The 20,803-nt window shown below is 48.3% G+C and overlaps 1 protein-coding gene across 3 annotated transcripts in view; it reads left to right on the forward strand.

Moving 5' to 3' along the window:
• DET1 (DET1 partner of COP1 E3 ubiquitin ligase) overlaps positions 1–20,803 on the forward strand; it is a 155,272-nt gene that overhangs the window by 11,142 nt on the left and 123,327 nt on the right. For 2 of the 3 annotated variants that reach the window (XM_073568713.1, XM_073568715.1), the window contains exon 2: positions 15,876–16,981. In XM_073568713.1, the coding sequence (XP_073424814.1) occupies positions 15,876–16,981 (1,106 nt within the window). The remainder of the gene's footprint in view (positions 1–15,875; positions 16,982–20,803) is intronic. The other variant, XM_073568714.1, reaches the window with a different exon arrangement.

Raw genomic sequence — 20,803 nt, forward strand, 5'->3', positions numbered from 1 at the left:
ATTCTGCAAGCACTACAAGCTTGACGTGTTGGCTGGTCAGCAGACCGCATTCGGGAGAAAAGTTCTCCAGGCGGTAATCCCACCCTGAGGAGGTGCTTTGGTACTCTCCATGGTGCTGTCAGGTGGACGTCCTGGAAAATAGGTATTAGACCTACCGGTAATGATGTTTCCAGGAGTCCATCCTGACAGCACGGGTAGTTCCCTCCCTGTTATGTTATGCTATGTTGTATTTTGATATGTCATATGCTGTAATATGATTGTTTCATTAAACTGTTACTAGCATCATCCACCTTGCGGTACTTGTTAAATCACTGAGGGAGAGGGGGTGGGACGTGACCTTTAACCTCTCGTGTGCTTCCTGTCCCTGTAAGGAGGAGGAGGACGTCCTCCATGGTGCTGTCAGGATGGACTCCTGGAAACATCATTACCGGTAGGTCTAATACCTATTTTTCACACCTGTGCCATCGAGCCTGTGACATAGCGCTCTGATATTCAGTGGGCCTCACACAATCCAAAAGTGTCCAGTGTCCACTAGTGTGTGCAGAAATTCAAAATCTCCCTTATCCTGTAGTCACTTTTTTCACACCTGTGCCATCGAGTCTGTGACATAGTGCTCTGATATTCAGTGGGCCTCACACAATCCATAAGTGTCCAGTGTCCACAAGTGTGTGCAGAAATTCAAAATCTCTGTGATCCTGTAGTCACTTTTTTCACACCTGTGCCATCGAGCCTGTGACATAGCGCTCTGATATTCGGTGGGCCTCACACAATCCAAAAGTGTCCAGTGTCCACTAGTGTGTGCAGAAATTCAAAATCTCCCTTATCCTGTAGTCACTTTTTTCACACCTGTGCCATCGAGCCTGTGACATAGCGCTGTGATATTCAGTGGGCCTCACAATCCATAAGTATCCAGTGTCCACAAGTGTGTGCAGAAATTCAAAATCTCCCCTGTCCTATAGACACCTTGTACCTTGTTTTACATCACTATATAGTTTGTTGGATTTTGTCTACATTTCTACAAAAAATGAGGAAGGCTGGTGGAATTGGGCGGGGGTTGGCAGCTGGTAATGATGGTGTTGGTGGTGGATCTGATGGTAGTGGCAAGAGCAAAATAGGACCGAATGCAGGAGGTGTTGAGCCTGCGTCATCGTCTGGCTCCATTAGGCTTCCAAGGCTTAGTTTTCTAGGAGTTGGCAAACCGCTTTTAAAGCCAGAGCATCAGGAAAAAGTTTTGTCTTACATTGCTGACTCAGCCTCCAGCTCTATCGCCTCCTCTTCTGAAGTTGTAAAAAGTAAAAGCACTGAGTCGTCATTGGAGGCTCATGTTCATGAACCACACCTTTCCTTGTGTCCTTCACCCCAACCAAGATTGAAGGATGACGCAGGCCATACTACTGATTACTCCATGGAGCTGTTTTCACATACCATGCCTGGATTATCAAGTGAAATGGTGAATTACCCAGGCCAAGATGAATCTGACATGGAGTGCACTGATGCACAGCCGCTGATAGATGATTCTGCTGGTACATTCACTCAGAGCACTACATTGTCCTCGCAGTGTACAGAGCCAGATTCTGACCCTGATGAGACTCAGGTGCCCCTTCCCGCACACTATACCACCATACACGGTGACACAGAGGAAGGTGCACATGACATTGAAGAGGAGGTGATGGATGACCCAGATTGGCATCCATTGGGGGAAGAGGGTGCTGCTTCCAGTAGTTCAGATGAGGAGGAGCATCCACAGCAGACATCGACATCGCAACAGGTGTTATCTGGCAGGCCCGGAGCACTCCAAAGACAGGTTCCAAAAATCAAAAGAGTTGCTGGACAGCTTGTCCAGAGGGTCAAAAGATCACAGCGTGCTAGGCCGCAAAATGTCTGCCAAAGTAGGAAGAGTGCAGTGTGGCACTTTTTTGAACAAAATCCTCATGATCAGGCCAAGGTTATCTGTAAGAAGTGCGCAAAGACCTTTAGCCGAGGGAAAAATCTGAAAAAATTGAATACCAGTTGCATGCTTAGACATTTAACCAGCATGCACTTGCAAGCGTGGACACAACACCAAACCTCAAATGCCACATGTGCAACTGATCACAAAGAAGGTAGTCAGCAACGCTACATTGTTTCCCCCACTGTAAGCCCACCGGTTAGCACAGCAGCAAATGTTGAGGTGTCGTTGCAAGGCCACAGCAGTCAGGGAATCCCACTGTTATATCAACGAAATACTGAATCTAGGCCATCAGAAAGAACACCAACTCCATCACCATCATCAACCCTCTCTCAGTCCGCCCTGTCCACCGCTACTTCCACCATATGCAGCTCTCAAGTCCAGCTCACCCTCCCAGACACTATGAGTAGGTCAAGAAAGTACTCAATCTCTCATCCGCGTACACTGGGTTTGAACGCCCACATTGCCAAACTAATCTCGTTTGAGATGATGCCCTATCGGTTGGTGGAAAGCGCAGCTTTCCGCGAACTCATGGCCTATGCAGTACCACGCTATGACCTACCCAGTCGCCACTTCTTCTCTCGCAAAGCCATCCCAGCCCTCCGCCATCATGTAAAAGACCGCATTGTCCATGCACTCAAGCAGTCAGTGAGTGGAAAGGTGCACCTCACAACTGATGCATGGTCCAGTCGGCATGGCCAGGGCCGTTACGTGTCCATCACTGCTTACTGGGTTAATGTGGTGGATGCAGGGTCCACAGGGGACAGCGGTGGTGGGACAGTGCCGCCTAGCCCACGGTATAGGAAACAGTTGGCTGTAGGCGTTCGACCCTCCTCCTCCAGAAGCGAAAGCTCGTCCACAGAGCGCAGTCGTACGAGCACTCCATCTGCAGCTGCCACTGTTGCACACGAGGTGTCCCCCTATCGAGCAGCTAGTGGAAAGTGTCAGCAGGCTGTGTTGCAGATGATGTGTTTGGGCGACAGACACACCGCCGAGGTGCTGGCCGAGTACTTGAAGCGACAAACTGAGTCATGGCTGGGCAGTGTACATCTTGAGGCAGGTAAGGTAGTTAGTGATAACGGCCGTAATTTTGTGGCAGCCATAGCCCTTTCAAAACTCAGCCACATACCTTGCTTGGCTCAGACCTTGAACCTGGTGGTGCAGTGCTTCCTCAAAAATTATCCGGAGTTAACAGCCCTGCTCCAGAAGGTGCGAAGACTGTGCGCGCACATCCGCCGGTCGCCTGTACACTCCGTTCGTATGCAGAAGCTGCAGCGATTGCTCCACCTTCCCAACCACCGCCTCATTATCGACATTGCAACAAGGTGGAACTCCACCCTGCACATGGTGGAGCTGCTGTGCGAGCAGAGGCAGGCCATAATGCATTTGTGGGAGGATACACGGCCAGGCACTTTGAGAGCAGACATGGAGTTGACAGGTGTGCAGTGGTCGAAGCTGAAAGACCTCTGTAAAGTCCTTCAGTGTTTTGAGGAATGCACATGGCTGGTAAGCGCAGACGACGCCATCCTAAGCATGAGCATCCCACTTATGCGTCTGCTCATGCAAACTTTGACGCACCTTAAGGAGCAGGTATCTGCAGCCAATGTTGATGAAGAGGAGGAGGGAATCCTTGATGACATTCAGCCATTGTCTGCTCAGGGACCTCTCCTGGACGAGGTGGAGGAAGAAGAGGAGGAGGATGATGATGGGGATGATTACTTAGGGGAGGAGGATGCATCTCGTGGGGCAAGTGAAAATGTTGGCGTGGCAAGGTCTGGTTCAGGGTTTGTGCATGACTGGAGGAATGTGGATTTGCCAGAAAGTGCTCCTCCAACCAGCACTCGCAGTGCATCATTGACACCGGGAACATTGGCCCACATGTCAGATTATGCCTTGCAGATCCTAAAAAGGGACCCCCGCATTGCCAAAATGATGAACGATGACGACTACTGGTTGGCCAGCATCCTGGATCCACACTATAAAGGCAAATTACAAAACATCATGCCACAGGAGAACCTTGACCTAATATTGGCTGATAAACAAGCAACTCTGGTAAATCGGTTGCTTGAGGCATTCCCAGCACACAGCAGCGGTGATGGTTCTCACACGAGCCGTACGGGCCGGGGGCACCTTGGCAGAGGTGTTCATGGTGCACACAGCAGAAGTGGCGTTGGAGACAGGGGTTTCATGACAATGTTGTGGACTGATTTTTCAAGTACCGCTCACACAACTGGTAATACTGCATCGATGGAAAGTGACAGGAGACAGCAGTTGTCAACTATGGTTACAAACTACTTTTCCTCCCATATCGATGTTCTCCCACACAGGTCATTCCCCTTTGACTATTGGGCCGCTAAACTGGACACCTGGCCTGAATTGGCACAATATGCCTTACAGGAGCTCGCTTGCCCAGCTGCAAGTGTGCTATCGGAAAGAGTCTTCAGTGCAGCTGGATCAATCCTGACAGAAAAAAGGACCCATCTGTCAACCCAAAATGTGGATGATCTAACCTTCATTAAAATGAACCATGCATGGGTTTCCAAGGATTTTGTCCCACCTTCCCCTGATCACACATAGGGTGACAGAAAAATGGCTTGCTTTGGTCCACCTCTTCCTGGGACTTGACCTATTTCGCCTTTTGCATCAGCTGAATGTCCAACATCAACATATGCCACTTTCTAAAACTCCCTAACTGTGCTGCCTCCCCCCCCATGGCCGGGGTCACCACCTAGCGCACAACACCGTGCGAGTGCCGTTGCCCTGGACAGGTGGGTAGGCCGACTCTTGGGCGCGGGCACTGGCACAGGGTCCCTCATAGTGCAATCAAGTGTCTCTGACGGTGGTGGTGCACACCCGCCGTCAGACACACCGCAGTACTATGAGGGGCCCAGTGCCAGTACCGACGCCCACGAGTGGGCCCCCCTTGCTTGGGCAGGGCCCCAGCATTTGCAATCTTTACCTCTCCCTGCTCCTCCGCTGTGTAGTCTGGGCCGTCAAATCCATACTGTGCCTGACACCGTCTGAGCCTGCCTCCTGATGTATAGACATATCTTTTGATTGTGTACGCTATCCATACATGTTATCCGGGGATACGGTACCCTTTCTAACCTTTGTGCAATCACATGCAAGCCATACTGGGCCTAACACTGTCTGAGCCTGCCTCCTGATGTATAGACATATATTTTGAATGTGTACGCTATCCATACATGTTATCCGGGGATACGGTACCCTTTCTCACCTGTGTGCAATCACGTGCAAGCCATACTGGGCCTAACACCGTCTGAGCCTGCCTCTGTCACGTCACAGCCAGACTCAGGGCCTGCTGTTCCGGCGTCGGCCACTAGGAGGCGCCAGACGTCACTGCCAGACTCAGGGCCTGCAGTTCCGGTCTCGGCCACTCGGGGGCGCCGAACCGTCACGTCGCCGTCGGACTCGGGGCCTGCTGTTCCAGCGTCTGCCACTAGGAGGCGCCGGACGTCACTGCCAGACTCAGGGCCTGCAGTTCCGGTCTCGGCCACTCGGGGGTGCCGGACCGTCACATCGCCGTCGGACTCGGGGACGGCTATTCCTGCCTCAGCCACTGGGAGGCGCCGTGGTTCGCTCCAGGGTGAGGGTGGTGGCAGAGAGGGGGCTCCTGCACAGGCATCTGGTGGGCGCAGGCTCCGCCCCTCTGTCAGTCACGTAGGGCTTACTGCATGTCCATCTGGCCTGGTCCGGGGGCGGTCCTGGTTACATCATCGGGCCGGGAACCTGTGAGGGAGGACCTGATCCCTCAAATACCTGGGGACTGGTCTTGCAAGCCGCCGGATATATTCTTGGTTCCCCTGCGTGTTACTGTGTGAATTTCTATAGTGTATACTCTGACCTCAGCCTGGATTCTTGACCATTCTATTGCCTGCCGTTTTTGTACCTCCGCCTCTCTTCCGACTTTTTGATGCTGACCTTTGCTTGGATTCCTGACTCTCCTTCTGCCTGCTGATTCTGTACCTCGCTGCCCTCCTGGTTTTACTGACCCTGGCCTGGACTTTTGACTCTCCCTCTGTCTGCTGATTTTGTGCCTCTGCGGCGCCCTGGTCTCAGACTCCTGCATCCTGACCTTGATTACGGGTTTTAGTTTTGACCCCTTGGTGGCCGTCCTGCTCTGGTCCACTGCTAATCTAGACAGCTACCTCCTGGGCCTTGCTACAATTCCAGATCCCTGTATAGGGGTTAAGGGTCTCGGGGTTACTCGGGGTGCTGTCCCCACTGCAGCCCAGATTCGCAGACGGCCGTCACATTATATCCGGCCCAAAAAAGAACTGCTTTTTGTGTATATTTCCATCATATATAAAAGCAGTCTCCTGATTTTTTTTTTCCCCTGAGCTGATTACCTGGCCTACACCTGCTCCAGTGCACAGTCTGAAGGAATACTCCCATCTTCCTATACCATCATGCTGCAGCCTGGAGGCTTCAAGGGAAATGCTGAGCGTCAGAAATCCACATTCCTGGGACGTCTGCCTCTGGGCAGCTCTGGTCGTGCTGTCCCAGAGGCTCAGGTATTGCCCGCAAATGCGGCTAAACTTTTGTTACCCGTTTCTCTCTTATTTTCAAAGAAATCTTTGTGTGTGAAGGCCTATGTGGATTGTGGTTCCGCAGGCAACTTCATAGATTTTTTGCTTGCAAGGAAACTTGGTGTACCTCTTTTAAGGCTTAATGCTCCTATTCAAACCACGGCGATTAATGGTACATCCATTATCCAGGGTGGAGTGGAATTTGTTACTACAGAGATTGTTATGTCAGTGGGGGCATTACACACAGAACATATGTCATTTTTTGTTATTTCCAATTTATCACATGCAGTTGTGTTAGGTATGCCATGGTTGCGCCAGCATAATCCTATTATTGACTGGCACCAAGGGGATATCGTGCGCTGGAGTCCACAGTGTCAGAATCACTGTATGTCGCTGTCAGTGAACCAAATTAAAATTAAAACACCCTTTATACCTTACGCATTAAGGGACTATGAGGACGTCTTTTCCATAGTGGAGTCTGAGAAATTACCGCCTCATAGAGAGTATGACTGTCCTATAGACTTGGTTCCAAGTGCTCGTCTCCCTAAGGGGAGAATATTTAACCTCTCTGGTCCTGAGCGTGTAGCCATGAAAGACTACATAGCGGACAGCTTGCAAAAAGGTTTTATTAGACCCTCCACTTCACCTGTAGGGGCTGGGTTTTTCTTTGTAGAAAAAAAAGATGGTGGACTCAGACCGTGTATTGATTATCGTGAGCTGAACGCGATTACTGTGAAAAATCAGTATCCGCTTCCACTCATCCCTGATCTGTTTAATCAGCTACTAGGAGCCCGTTGGTTCACTAAGCTTGATCTGCGGGGGGCTTACAATCTGGTTCGCATAAGAAATGGGGATGAGTGGAAAACAGCCTTTAACACACCTCTTGGTCATTTTGAGTACCTTGTGATGCCGTTTGGATTGAGTAACGCGCCCGCCGTGTTCCAACACTTTGTGAATGATATATTCAGGGATATTTGTGGGGTATATGTAGTGGTTTATTTGGATGACATCCTGCTGATGTTCTTACACACGTGCAACATGTCCGTGCTGTACTCCAGAGACTTAGAGAACATTCTCTATACGCCAAGTTGGAGAAATGTGTTTTTATGGCTGAGGAGGTACAATTTTTGGGGTACATGATTTCTGCTAAGGGGTTTCGCATGGATCCTGCCAAGATCCGACCCATTAGAGAATGGGTACAACCTAAAACTCTAAAAGCGCTGCAGCGATTCTTGGGATTTACTAATTACTACCGTAAATTCATCAAAGGCTTCTCTGAGATCGCCAAACCGCTCACGGATCTGACCCGGAAGGGGGCTGACGTGGTTAATTGGAAGCCAGAGGCACTTCAGGCATTTTCTGTTTTAAAGGAGTGTTTTTCTGCCAACCCAATATTAATTCAGCCTGATCTAGATCGCCCCTTTGTGGTAGAGGTTGATGCCTCTGAGGTTGGGGTAGGTGCAGTGCTTTCTCAAGGCACTGCCTCTCTCACTCAACTCCGCCCATGTGCCTTCTTTTCCCGAAAATTCTCCCCTACTGAGAAAAATTATGATATAGGGAATCGGGAATTGTTGGCCATAAAGTGGGCCTTCGAAGAATGGCGCCACTTTCTCGAAGGTGCTAAACACAAGGTTACCGTGATCACAGATCACAAGAACCTGACCTACTTGGAGTCTGCTAAAAGACTGAATCCTAGGCAGGCCAGGTGGGCCTTATTTTTCTCAAGGTTTAACTTTGTGATCACGTTTCGTCCAGGGACGAAAAATGTAAGGGCTGACACCCTCTCTCGAAGTTTCTGCCCCTCACAGGCTGAGGACTCGGAACCAGTCCCAATACTGGCCAATGGGATCGTCGTGTCGGCCGTGTCTCTGGACCTTCTGGAGGAGATCCGTAGATCCTCAGAACAAGTCCCGGACACGACGCCCCCCCAGAAATTGTTCGTTCCGGCCCCGTTGCGTCTACAAGTTATGAAAGAGTCGCATGACTCTGTCCTGGCAGGCCATCCTGGTGTTAATAATACAGCCAGACTAGTGACCAGGAATTTTTGGTGGCCGACGGTGGTTAAGGACTGCAAGGATTACGTACTGGCTTGCGAAACTTGTGCTCGTGCTAAGTCCCCCCATAATCGGCCTGCCGGCTGGCTCCAGTCCTTGCCTGCCCCAGAGAGTCCATGGACCCACATCTCCATGGACTTCATTACTGACCTGCCACCCTCAGAAGGGAAGACATGCATCTGGGTGGTGGTAGACAGGTTCAGTAAGCAGTGCCATTTTGTTCCCCTGTCTGGACTACCTAATGCAGAAACGCTGAGTAAATTGTTCGTTATTCATGTAATACGACTGCATGGCGCCCCGGTGAATATCGTGTCCGACCGAGGAACCCAGTTCGTTTCTAAATTCTGGAGGGCGTTCTGCAAACGGATTGGCGTTGAATTATCCTTCTCCTCCGCTTACCACCCTGAGACCAATGGTCAAACTGAGCGCACTAACCAGGGCCTAGAGCAGTATCTCCGCTGTTATGTCTCGGAACATCAATCTGATTGGGTGGAACATCTCCCGTTAGCCGAATTCGCCCTAAATAACCAATACCAAGAATCCATCAAAACCACCCCGTTCTTCTGTAATCTTGGTTTACACCCACGTTTTGGTTCATTTTCGGCTAAGATGTCGGACCTCCCGGGGGTAGAGAAATCCATACATCACTTAAGGACCATCTGGTCAGAGGTGAACTCAAACTTGAAAGGCTCCCAAGTCAGACAGGCTTCGGCGGCAAATAAACGGCGGTCCAAGGGGCCGCACCTGGGAGTTGGGGACAAAGTTTGGCTGTCTACCAAGAACATTAAACTTAAGGTACCGTCTGCCAAACTGGGCCCCAGATTTATTGGTCCCTATGAGATTTTGGAGGTAATTAACCCGGTAGCCTTTCGCTTAAAGCTCCCTCAGTCCTTCAAAATACCCAACGTTTTCCACAAATCCCTCCTAAAAACGTACCGCTCCCCAATTCAACCTGTCCAGTCCCCTCCTCCTCCAGTTTTGGTCAAGGGTACCTTGGAGTACGAAGTCCAAGGTATCCTTGATTCCCGATTAGTGAGAGGGTCCGTGCAATACTTAGTGCATTGGAAGGGCTACGGCCCAGAGGAGAGGTCCTGGGTCCCCGCTGGTGACATCCATGCCAAGGGGTTAATTAGAAGATTTCACCTCCTTCACCCGGACAAACCGGGTTTTGAGGGTCCGGAGGCCCCTCTTAGAAGGGGGGGTACTGTCACGTCACAGCCAGACTCAGGGCCTGCTGTTCCGGCGTCGGCCACTAGGAGGCGCCGGACGTCACTGCCAGACTCAGGGCCTGCAGTTCCGGTCTCGGCCACTCGGGGGCGCCGGACCGTCACGTCGCCGTCGGACTCGGGGCCTGCTGTTCCAGCGTCTGCCACTAGGAGGCGCCGGACGTCACTGCCAGACTCAGGGCCTGCAGTTCCGGTCTCGGCCACTCGGGGGCGCCGGACCGTCACATCGCCGTCGGACTTGGGGACGGCTATTCCTGCCTCAGCCACTGGGAGGCGCCGTGGTTCGCTCCAGGGTGAGGGTGGTGGCAGAGAGGGGGCTCCTGCACAGGCATCTGGTGGGCGCAGGCTCCGCCCCTCTGTCAGTCATGTAGGGCTTACTGCATGTCCATCTGGCCTGGTCCGGGGGCGGTCCTGGTTACATCATCGGGCCGGGAACCTGTGAGGGAGGACCTGATCCCTCAAATACCTGGGGACTGGTCTTGCAAGCCGCCGGATATATTCTTGGTTCCCCTGCGTGTTACTGTGTGAATTTCTATAGTGTATACTCTGACCTCAGCCTGGATTCTTGACCATTCTATTGCCTGCCGTTTTTGTACCTCCGCCTCTCTTCCGACTTTTTGATGCTGACCTTTGCTTGGATTCCTGACTCTCCTTCTGCCTGCTGATTCTGTACCTCGCTGCCCTCCTGGTTTTACTGACCCTGGCCTGGACTTTTGACTCTCCCTCTGTCTGCTGATTTTGTGCCTCTGCGGCGCCCTGGTCTCAGACTCCTGCATCCTGACCTTGATTACGGGTTTTAGTTTTGACCCCTTGGTGGCCGTCCTGCTCTGGTCCACTGCTAATCTAGACAGCTACCTCCTGGGCCTTGCTACAATTCCAGATCCCTGTATAGGGGTTAAGGGTCTCGGGGTTACTCGGGGTGCTGTCCCCACTGCAGCCCAGATTCGCAGACGGCCGTCACAGCCTCCTGATGTATTGACATATATTTTGAATGTGTACGCTATGCATACATGTTATCCGGGGACACGGTACCCTTTCTCACCTTTGTGCAATCACGTGTAATCCATACTGGGCGTGAGAACGGCTGGCGAGCTGTTAAGCAAGCTACAGCACCTGTGGTTTGCACACGTAAGTTTTTCATTTTTTCAGGAATGACGGTTAGGCCTAATTCCGGAACTGCGGTTGACCTGCACTTACTGGGAAATCATCGTTCGCGGGTAATAATTGTAATCAGTGATCCTCATCACTAACGTTGTTCAGCGTGTTATCTGCACCTGTAAGCGACAAACGCTGGCCTTTTCAGTGTAGCGCACATGCAGCCACGGACATGTAAAGGCATGACACACCAGTTATTGGCCAATCTCATGTGCTAGAGCCTCACGTGTCCCTCTAGTAAGCCGGACTCGGACCGCGAGGCATGACGGAGTCTAGTTCGTTAACGGAATTAAGCTTGCAAAGTGTGCATCTTTTCTGTAGCTGGCATGGTTGAGGTTTCCCAGGTGGAGTCGAATTTAACCGTTGGCTCCACTCCTGGTGGTGCCCTTCTGGACATTCCTTTAAGGTTCAGCTTTGCAACCATACTGCCCACGTAAAACAAACACTTTGCCTTCATGAACGCTGTTTGGAGGGTCATGACTCGTGGGAATAACGCCGCCCAATCAGTTAACCTGCTAGAGAGATCCTTCGTTGCTCCCAAGCATGACATCACACTCCCTAGGAGGAAGGTAATGCCACTGTGGCGACCGTACTCCTGGGGGCGACACAAGTGCACTGATGCGCAGCCACTGCTCGATGAATCTGCTGGTACATTGACCCAGACCACTACATTCCCCTCGCACGCTACACGGCCTGAATCTGACCCTGATGAAACTCAGGTTACCCTTCCCATATACAGTTCCATCTTACACGGTGACAAAGAGGAAGCTGCAGATGAAAGTGCAGGTTCGGACCACCCGCCATCAGACACACCACCGTACTATCAGGGGCCCTGTGCCAGTGCCGTCGCCAACGAGTGGGCCCCCCCTGCTTGCTCAGGATCACAGCACTTGCAAAGTTGAAATACTGTGCAGTGAGATGGAAGATGGGGACGACGAGGAGTCCAGACTAGTACAGGGATTCCCTAGCGAGGAGACTTATTTGATTGTTTTCAATGTTGGGACAGCAATTTTTGGGGAGCACTATACTCTGGAGAATGATAGATGGGGCCCACCATACACTGGAACATTCCAAAGGTGGACATCAGACACTGGAGCAGCATTTACAGGGCCCATTATACACTAGAGCATTAGAAATGGGGCCCATTATGTTTGGAGCATTATTTGGGCCCATAAGACAGTGGAGCTTCATCCATGAGGACCAACATATACTGTAGCATTATGTGGAGCTCATCATATACTGTTTCAAACATTATATGGGACCAATGATTCTGTATGGAGAAATAGATGGGCCTCGTCACGAGATGTAAAAAGTGAAGTATTTTTCATTGTACTATACCGCTATTTCTCTGCCGTATCGGAGCATGATGGTATGTGTTAAAGGGGCGCTCTTTCGCCCAGGGCACATGAAAACCTGGAGCCAGCCTTACCCCCCCACAACTTTAGCCAAATAACCCCCATTTTTCAGTGCGTAACTTGTATTATGAAGTTAATTAAGGTTGACAAGCTTAAGTAAGAAGAATTGATGCTTTTGGCATTCAAATAGGCACTGTAGGTGTGTTTCCTGTCCTCCTCTCACTGCCGACTTTTTTTCCCCATTGACTTACATTGGGTTTCTTGATTAGGGACGTCCCCGACTTTTCCCTATAATCGGCCGATCTTGCTCGACCCGACTTTTGGAAAAGTCGGGTTTCACGAAACGAAACTCGACCCTAAAAAACCAAAAGTCGCTCAACTCTAGTGCCTGATTATCAATACGTCCTTCTGAACACGGCATCCAGAATGGAAGCTGCAGGGGGCGCTGTGTTGGCTGTGAAGGAATTCTATAATTGTGGTATGGGTTGTGTGCCAGGGCTTATAATGAATGTGAAAACAGAGTGCAAGAACTTAAACAGAGGCGATAAAAGTTCTTGCACTCTGTTTTCACATTCATTATTGCCCAGCCCCCTGAGTAAGCCTGCATAGGCGAAACTTGTTGGGGATGCTATGTGTTGTTCTTGTTGCCTTTAGTGATACCTGTGCGTATTACAGTAAATAGATATCCGAATGATGCCGCATTGATCCGTGGGCTGCAGCCATGGTAGAGTTAGGACACTAAATGCCTCATCAGCAGAGGGGATCGGTCTTGAAACTTTGAGCCCTATTGGAAAGGAAAATACAAGTTCACTACTGTAACGTTCAGACTTTTTTGACCACTTATAAAAAGAATATAATAAAAGTAAATTTTTAATGCATCCTTTTATTTGGGTTTATTTACCCTTTGGGTAATTTGGTAGTAGGAATTTCCATCCCAGGAGCGGTGTGTACACACATTAGTTTATGTCTATATGGCTGTTCATAAGTGTGGGGTGTTTTGCAGACCAAGTGTTTTTTTTTTTTTTTATGCATCCCAGATCAAACTCTCCAGTACAAGTCTAGAGTGCTGAAGAATGTGGACAGCACTCAGTGGCATTTTAGCTGCAGCCCGGTGCTGTCCATTTTTCACTGACTTTTTCCGAATAGAGGCCATGAATAGAGATGGGTGTCCTACCGAGCACCGAACACGAACTTCACCAGGGAGTCTGTGTTCAGATTTGGCCCCTCGATCACCGGGTGTTTGTCGCGCTGTTATGTGCATGATAGCGCAGCAAACACTGCTTCTGATTGGCGGTAAAATAATTACCACCAGTCAGTCAGGTGCGGTTCCCACGCTGGCAAACGGCAGCATGAGCGCTCACTAGCGTCAGCTGATGGGACTACTGCTGCCGCTAATAACAGCGAGAACAGGAGTAGCGGATGGGAGTAATCAGCCAGCACCTGCACTCTAAATAAATGATATTAATAAAAAAAGAACCCTGCGTGGTTCCCCTGTATTTTTGATAACCTGCCAGCAAAACTGCCAGCTGAGGCCTTCAACCCTCAGCTGTCAGTGTTAGCAAGGTTGGTTATCAAGAATAGAGCGGCCCCCACGCTGTTTTTCTTAAAAAAAAAACAACATTATTTAGATATAAAAAAAACTTCATGGGAACCCTTCCCCCATTTTTGACAACCAGCCAAGCTAAAGCAGACAACTGGGGGCTGGTATTCTCTGACTGGTAAGGGACCATTGATATCTCCCCCCCCCCCCCCCCCCCCCGTAGCCACCCAGAAAAGGCACGTATATTAGATGCTCCAATTCTAGGGCTTTGCCCAGTTCTTCCCACTTGCCCTGAAGCGCTGGCAAGTGGGGTTGATATTTGTGGGGTTGATGTCACCTTTGTATTGTCAGGTGACATCAAGCCCACGGCTTAGTAAGAGAGGTGTCCATAAGACGCCCATCCATTACTATTCATGTAGTTATATTGTAAATAAACACACGGCCAGAATAGTAATTTAATTGAAAGAATGACAGAGAATCCTTTAGGCTGGGTGTACACGGTGCGGATTCTGCTGCGTTTCCGTCCCTGCGGAAATGCAGCAGTTCCGCTGACATGGTACAGTACAATGAAACCCTATGGGGTTTCAAAAACGCGGTGCGGTTTTTTCCGCGCGGTTTTGCTGCAATTTACAAACCGCAGCATGTCAATTGTTTGGGCGTTTTCCGCAGCGGTTTCACACCTTTAACATAGTAGAGGTGTGAAACCACAGGAAAACCACAGCCGCGGGTGGATCACGATTCCTGTGACAGTGTACACAGGAAACTGCCAATCAGGGGTATGGGCGGGGTTACACAGAGCTCAGCATCTGAACACTGCTATATCTACAGCAGAGAAAACATGGATTCCATCAAATCTACACCAAGCAGTTCATTAAGTGACACATCGCTGGAATCAGGCTCTCTGCCCATACAGGGTGGGCCATTTATGTGGATACACCTAAATAAAATGGGAATGGTTGGTGATATCCGCTTCCTGTTTGTGGCACATTAGTATATGGGAGGGGGAAAATTTTTCAAGATGGGTGGTGGCAATGGTGGCCATTTTGGATCCAACTTTATAAATGGACCTCCCAGGTGTATCCATATAAACGGCCCACCCTGTACATACATCCATGCAGATTCCATAGCAAAAACTTGTTGACTCTTTCACATTAACAGGATTGTCCACTAGTGGGACAACCCCTTCGTGATCTGAATATTTAGCAGCATTAAAAGAAAAACGCTTCTACTCCCCTCCTGTGCGCATGCCGTTGTGGCGCTATCGTGCAGGTCTTATGACACGTGAGCCTGCCACCTCCCATGTCAGCGCCATTCCAGCAGTGTCGACACTCGCGTTCCTGTGAGATTGTTAGGACATGTGAGCGCTGCGCCCAATCAGCGTGGCATCACTGTTCCTGCCTTCAGACAAATCAAACATCAAGAGGAAGGGAAAGCGCAGTCGCAGCCCTGACTTCCCCTTGATTACGTATATATCCAAAGGTGTGGACAGTGACACCAGCGCTGATTGGGCGCAGCGCTCACATGTCCTAACAACCTCACAGGCACGCGAGTGCCGGCACTGCTGGAATGGCGCTGACATGGGAGGTGGCGAGTATGTGGTTTTCTTTTATCGGCGCCCAATATTCACAGTGGGAAGGAGTTGTCCTTTAAGGTGAAGTAACATTGTAAGGGAATGTGCACACGTTGCATATTTGTAACAGATTTTGTTTGCAGCCTTTTTCCGATACATTTGAATTTGTGGAACACGCTTAAAGAACTGAAACGATACAGGTTTGGAAAAAATGCTTTCATGGTTCATTTGTGCAAGGAAAAAAATGCGCAGCCTGTGCATGCCATTTCAGATATCTCATTCACTTGGCTGGTACTGTAAAATTTGGCTTTTTTTCCATGGCAAAAAAATGTGCTAGAAAAAAAAGGAACGTAGAGTGGATAATTCTTAAATGCTGTAATTAATTGGAGGTAATTGATTCGTTTTAAGTTTATTCGAAAGAATTCTTTAAATACGTTGTGAATAGTTCTGTGACTTTTGTTATATTTGTTTTTGTAGATGAAGTTATGTTTAAGATGGATCATGACGCCCCTACTATTAAACCTAGGAGAATACAGAACCAAAATGTAATCCATCGTCTCGAGCGTCGGAAGATCAGCTCCGGGAAGCCTGGCTCTCACTGGCACCAAGTTCGCATTTTCCATCAGAATGTCTTTCCTAACTACACAGTGGTCAATGTGGAAAAGCCGCCGTGTTTCCTGCGCAAGTTCTCCCCGGACGGTAGATACTTTATTGCGTTTTCTTCCGATCAGACCTCCTTAGAGATTTACGAGTACCAAGGCTGCCAGGCAGCTGAAGATATTTTAAATGGCTATGAAGGCGAAATCTTGGCAAATTCCAATGACCAGCGGTCGGTGAACATTCGAGGACGCTTGTTTGAGCGCTTCTTTGTTCTCCTCCATATCACTAACGTGGCTTCAAATGGGGAGCACTTGAACAGAGAATGCAGCCTATTTACTGATGACTGTCGTTATGTGATTGTGGGATCGGCAGCCTATCTTCCCGAGGAACCATATCCACCTTTTTATGAAATATATCGTAACAGTGAGTCTGTGACTCCCAACCCCAGATCCCCACTGGAGGACTATTCCCTTCACATCATAGACCTTCACACCGGCAGACTCTGTGACACAAGGACCTTTAAATGTGATAAAATCATCCTTTCACACAACCAAGGCCTGTACTTATATAAAAACATATTGGCCATCCTTTCTGTGCAGCAACAAACCATTCATGTTTTTCAGGTGACGACAGAAGGCACCTTCATTGATGTAAGGACTATAGGGCGATTTTGTTATGAGGACGACCTATTAATATTGTCCGCTGTTTACCCTGAAGTACAACGCGAAACTCAAACTGGAATGGCAAATTTATACAAGGAACCATTTATTAATTCATTGAAGCATAGACTTCTGGTATACCTATGGAGAAGGGCAGAGCGAGATGGCAGTGCCACGGCCAAAAGGCGTTTTTTCCAGTATTTTGACCAACTAAGACAACTCAGAATGTGGAAGATGCAACTACTGGATGAAAGTCACCTATTCATCAAGTATACCAGCGAGGATGTGGTTACACTACGAGTCAACGACCCATCACAGGTACAGGTATAAAAAAAGTTCCTAAATTTGTTTTACTTTTATGGGGGTTGACACTTTTTTTTTATACGTTTTCATCACCGATTGTGTGTATAGAGGAGCTAACCCCTCAACACCAAGCAGACACCGGCTGTGTGTCACAGCCAACATCTGTCTCTAACAGCAGGGACCAATCCTAGCTCCAATTGCTGTATAACAATTTAATTACCACTATCAATCACTTGACAGGAGCATTTAACCCCTTCCCGACCTTTGACGCCACATAGGCATCATGAAAAGTCATGCCAATACGACCCATGACGCCTATGTGGCGTCATGAAATGATTGCCCCGCTGTGGGTCGGGTGACCGGGGTCACTGAAATGTCACCCGACCCGCACACAGAGGACACTTGAGAGGTAACCCCAGGGGGCGTGGCTTAGCCCCCACGTGCCTACGATCGCTCTGATTGGCTGTTTCACAGTCAATCAGAGCGATTTGTAATATTTCACCAATGAAATTTGGTGAAATATTACAATCCAGCCATGGCCGATGCTGCAATAGCGTCGGACATGGCTGGACACTGACACCTGACCCCCCCCCCCTCCCCACACCGACTAGCGGGGGCGATCGGTCGGCGCCGTCATCTGCTCCCCCCACCTTCCGATCCCCCCTCACCCCCCCCTCCAGTACCTCTGATGTCCTGCTGTGGCTCCCGGGATCCCGCCGTTCCGGATCACGGGCGCCGCCATCTTGGAAAAAGGCGGGCTAAAAAATCATTTTTGAGGAAAATATTTTTTATTTTCATGGCTCTGCGCTTATAAACTTCTGTGAAGCACTTGGGGGTTCAAAGTGCTCACTACATATCTAGATAAGCTCCTTGGGGGGTCGAGTTTCCAAAATGGGGTCACTTGTGGGGGGTTTCTACTGTTTAGGCACATCAGGGGCTCTGCAAACGCAACATGATTCCGCAGAGCATTCCATCAAAGTCTGCATTCCAAAATCGCGCCCCTTCCCTTCTGAGCTCTCCCATGTGCCCAAACAGTGGTCCCCCCACATATGGGGTATCGGTGTACTCAGGACAAATTGCACAACAACTTTTGTGGTCCAATTTCTCCTGTTAGCCTTGTGAAAATAAAAAATAGCAGGCTAAAAAATTCATTTTTTTTATTAAACTCTCTGAGTTTAACAATAAAAATTCAAAATGTGAAAATTGCGAAATTTTCGCCAAATTTCCGTTTTTTTCCACAAATAAATGCAAAAATTATCGACTTAAATTTTACCATTAACATGAAGCAGAATATGTCACGAAAAAACAATCTCAGACTCACTAGGATGCGTTGAAGCGTTCCAGAGTTATTACCTCATAAAGGGACATGGGTCAGAATTGCAAAAAATGCCCCGGTCATTAGGGTCAAAATAGGCTGGGTCATGAAGGGGTTAAATAGCCAGCTTGCTGGTGTGCAAGTATACCAAGGCCCAAGTGACATCCCTAATGCAATTATGTGGAGGAAATGGGTTAATGGCCCTTGAAAAAAAAAAACCGTAGTGGGTTTTGTTGTGTCCATAAAAGTGTCCCATCCCCTGGTCCCTGGTGACCCTGCGAATGCGGTTAAACATGTTGGGTGGGGGGGGGGCTTTTTTAATATATATAAGTCCTATCCTGCCTAATAGGTTTGGCGCCCCAGGTTGCCTTCGTCTGCTAGTTAGACGCAGCATCTTGTAGAACCTATGTAGCATTGGCAGATTAGGGACAGCTTATTTTAAAATTCACTATTATTAATATCCTGGTTCATTTAATATCATTAATAAAAGTTAAGTTTTATAGCTTGTTAGTGAGGGTTTGCACAATGGTGTTCCCTGTTCTACTTATCCATGGTAATATATCCATCACAAGGCATTCTTTCCGCCTTATTTCTTTCCGATCTATAAAAATATATATAGGTATGTGTATATATACAATTGGGTCCAGAAATATTTGGACAGTAACACTGTGGCATTTTATTGAGTACAGAACTGATCACATTTTTTGCTTCATTTTTTTTTCTTAATTTCCTCCTAGATGAGTCTAATGGTCTGATGCGTCATCTTATAGTCCGAAAAATACGGTAGATGCCTCTTTTTAAAGGGGACAATTATAATTGGACAATTATCTCAAACGCTCTTTAATGGGTTGCATGTGCTATACCCTTGTTAATCCATCATCAATTAAGCAGGTAAAAGGTCAGTATCTTATTCCAGTTTTGTCATTTAAATTTGGAAGCTGTTGCTGTGAACCCACAACTTGCGGACAGTGGAGCTCCCAGTGGAAGAGAAACAGATCATCATTAGACTGAAGGAAAAGAAATTCATCAGAGATATAGCAGAAATATGTGGAGTGGCCAAATCAACAGTTTGGTACATTCTTCAAAAAAGGAGAATACTGGTATTCTTGGGAACTCGAAAAGTTCTGGACATCCACAAAACACAACTGCTGGAAGAACGCAGAATCCTTTCCATGCTGAAGAAAAACTCAATCAAAAACTTCCACCTAAGTGCAGAGCACTTTCCAGGAAGTACCGTATTTTTCGGCCTATAAGACGCACTTTTTTATCCCCCAACTTTGGGATCAAAGTGGAGGTGCGTCTTAAAGTCTGAATATAGCTTACTGGGGATGGGAGGAGGTGCGACGTTGGGCGATCCTGCGGACTAGGAAGAGGTGGTGTTCGGAGGTGCGATACTGGGAGTTCAAAACTGGTAGGAGGGGATGTTCGGTGATGCGGGGGATCCACCATGGTTTAAATGCGATGGACGCCAGGAAAATGGCCACTGGAGATCTCGACTCCCAAAATCGAATGTATCACACAATTGCATCTCACCACCTATGCACTTGACTTAATACCGTCCCTTAAAAATCATGCAGCTGCAGAGACTCAAACATATTATTCGAGCTCGCCCGAGATTCTCGGAAACATGTTATCCGAGTATGTTGGCTCATCAATAGTCAGGATATTTAATCTTCGGCAACTACATGGAGTGTTTACTGTTTTCCACTGAGTCCCTGCTACCTCTGCGCTTTGGCGTCGGCAACAGCAGCATTGTGATGTCACGCCGCTGCATTTCTGGGTGGGGGCGCTGTTCTGCCACTGTCCCGGCACCAAAGTGATCAAATGTGTTAGCATCTGACAGATGAGACTGCAGTTGAATATAGGAAGATGAGAACTGGAGTCTCCCTTTTCTCTGCGTGCCACAAAAAACATCCTTTGGCGAGCCGCAAGCGGCACAAGCGTGTTTTACACATACGTGATCCCTAACAAGAGAATTGGGGGGGGGGAAAGGCTGGAGTGACGAATGAATGAATATAGCAAACCTTTTACCCAAGAGTAATCTGTGCCTTAGTGTGTAAAGTTTTGTTGTATTATAAGTTTCTTTTAGTGGTGAGAACGTGAGCATTTCATAGAGAAATAAACTGTTCTTAATATATTCATAGAACAATCTGTATTTTTATTTAATTATATTTATTATAAAAAGATTTTTTACTTTTTTTTTGTCACTTTCGTTTTTCAACATAATTGTCCGTACTGTTCGGGTGGAATTGAATGGTAAATGTGACAGCCATAAATCAGCAGTTTGGGCTTTGTAAACCACTTTGGTTGTGTTAAAGCTGTTAATTTGCTTCGTGCCCTCTCTACTATTTTGTCTTTCAATCGTACCATGCCAGGTACACATTAAATGCTCTTAGCAACGTCTAACATTTTAGGAGGAAAAACTCATGGAGTAAAAAACTACTTGTTGGAAGCTTTGGTAATGATAAAGCTGTATGTTAACTCCTAGGCACCAAGGACATTTTTAGTAGAAACTTTAGTTTTCCATT

The sequence above is a fragment of the Dendrobates tinctorius genome, unplaced genomic scaffold, assembly GCF_039654945.1.
Source record: "Dendrobates tinctorius isolate UK_male_01 unplaced genomic scaffold, ASM3965494v1 ptg000022l, whole genome shotgun sequence".
Taxonomy (NCBI): Eukaryota; Metazoa; Chordata; class Amphibia; order Anura; family Dendrobatidae; genus Dendrobates; species Dendrobates tinctorius.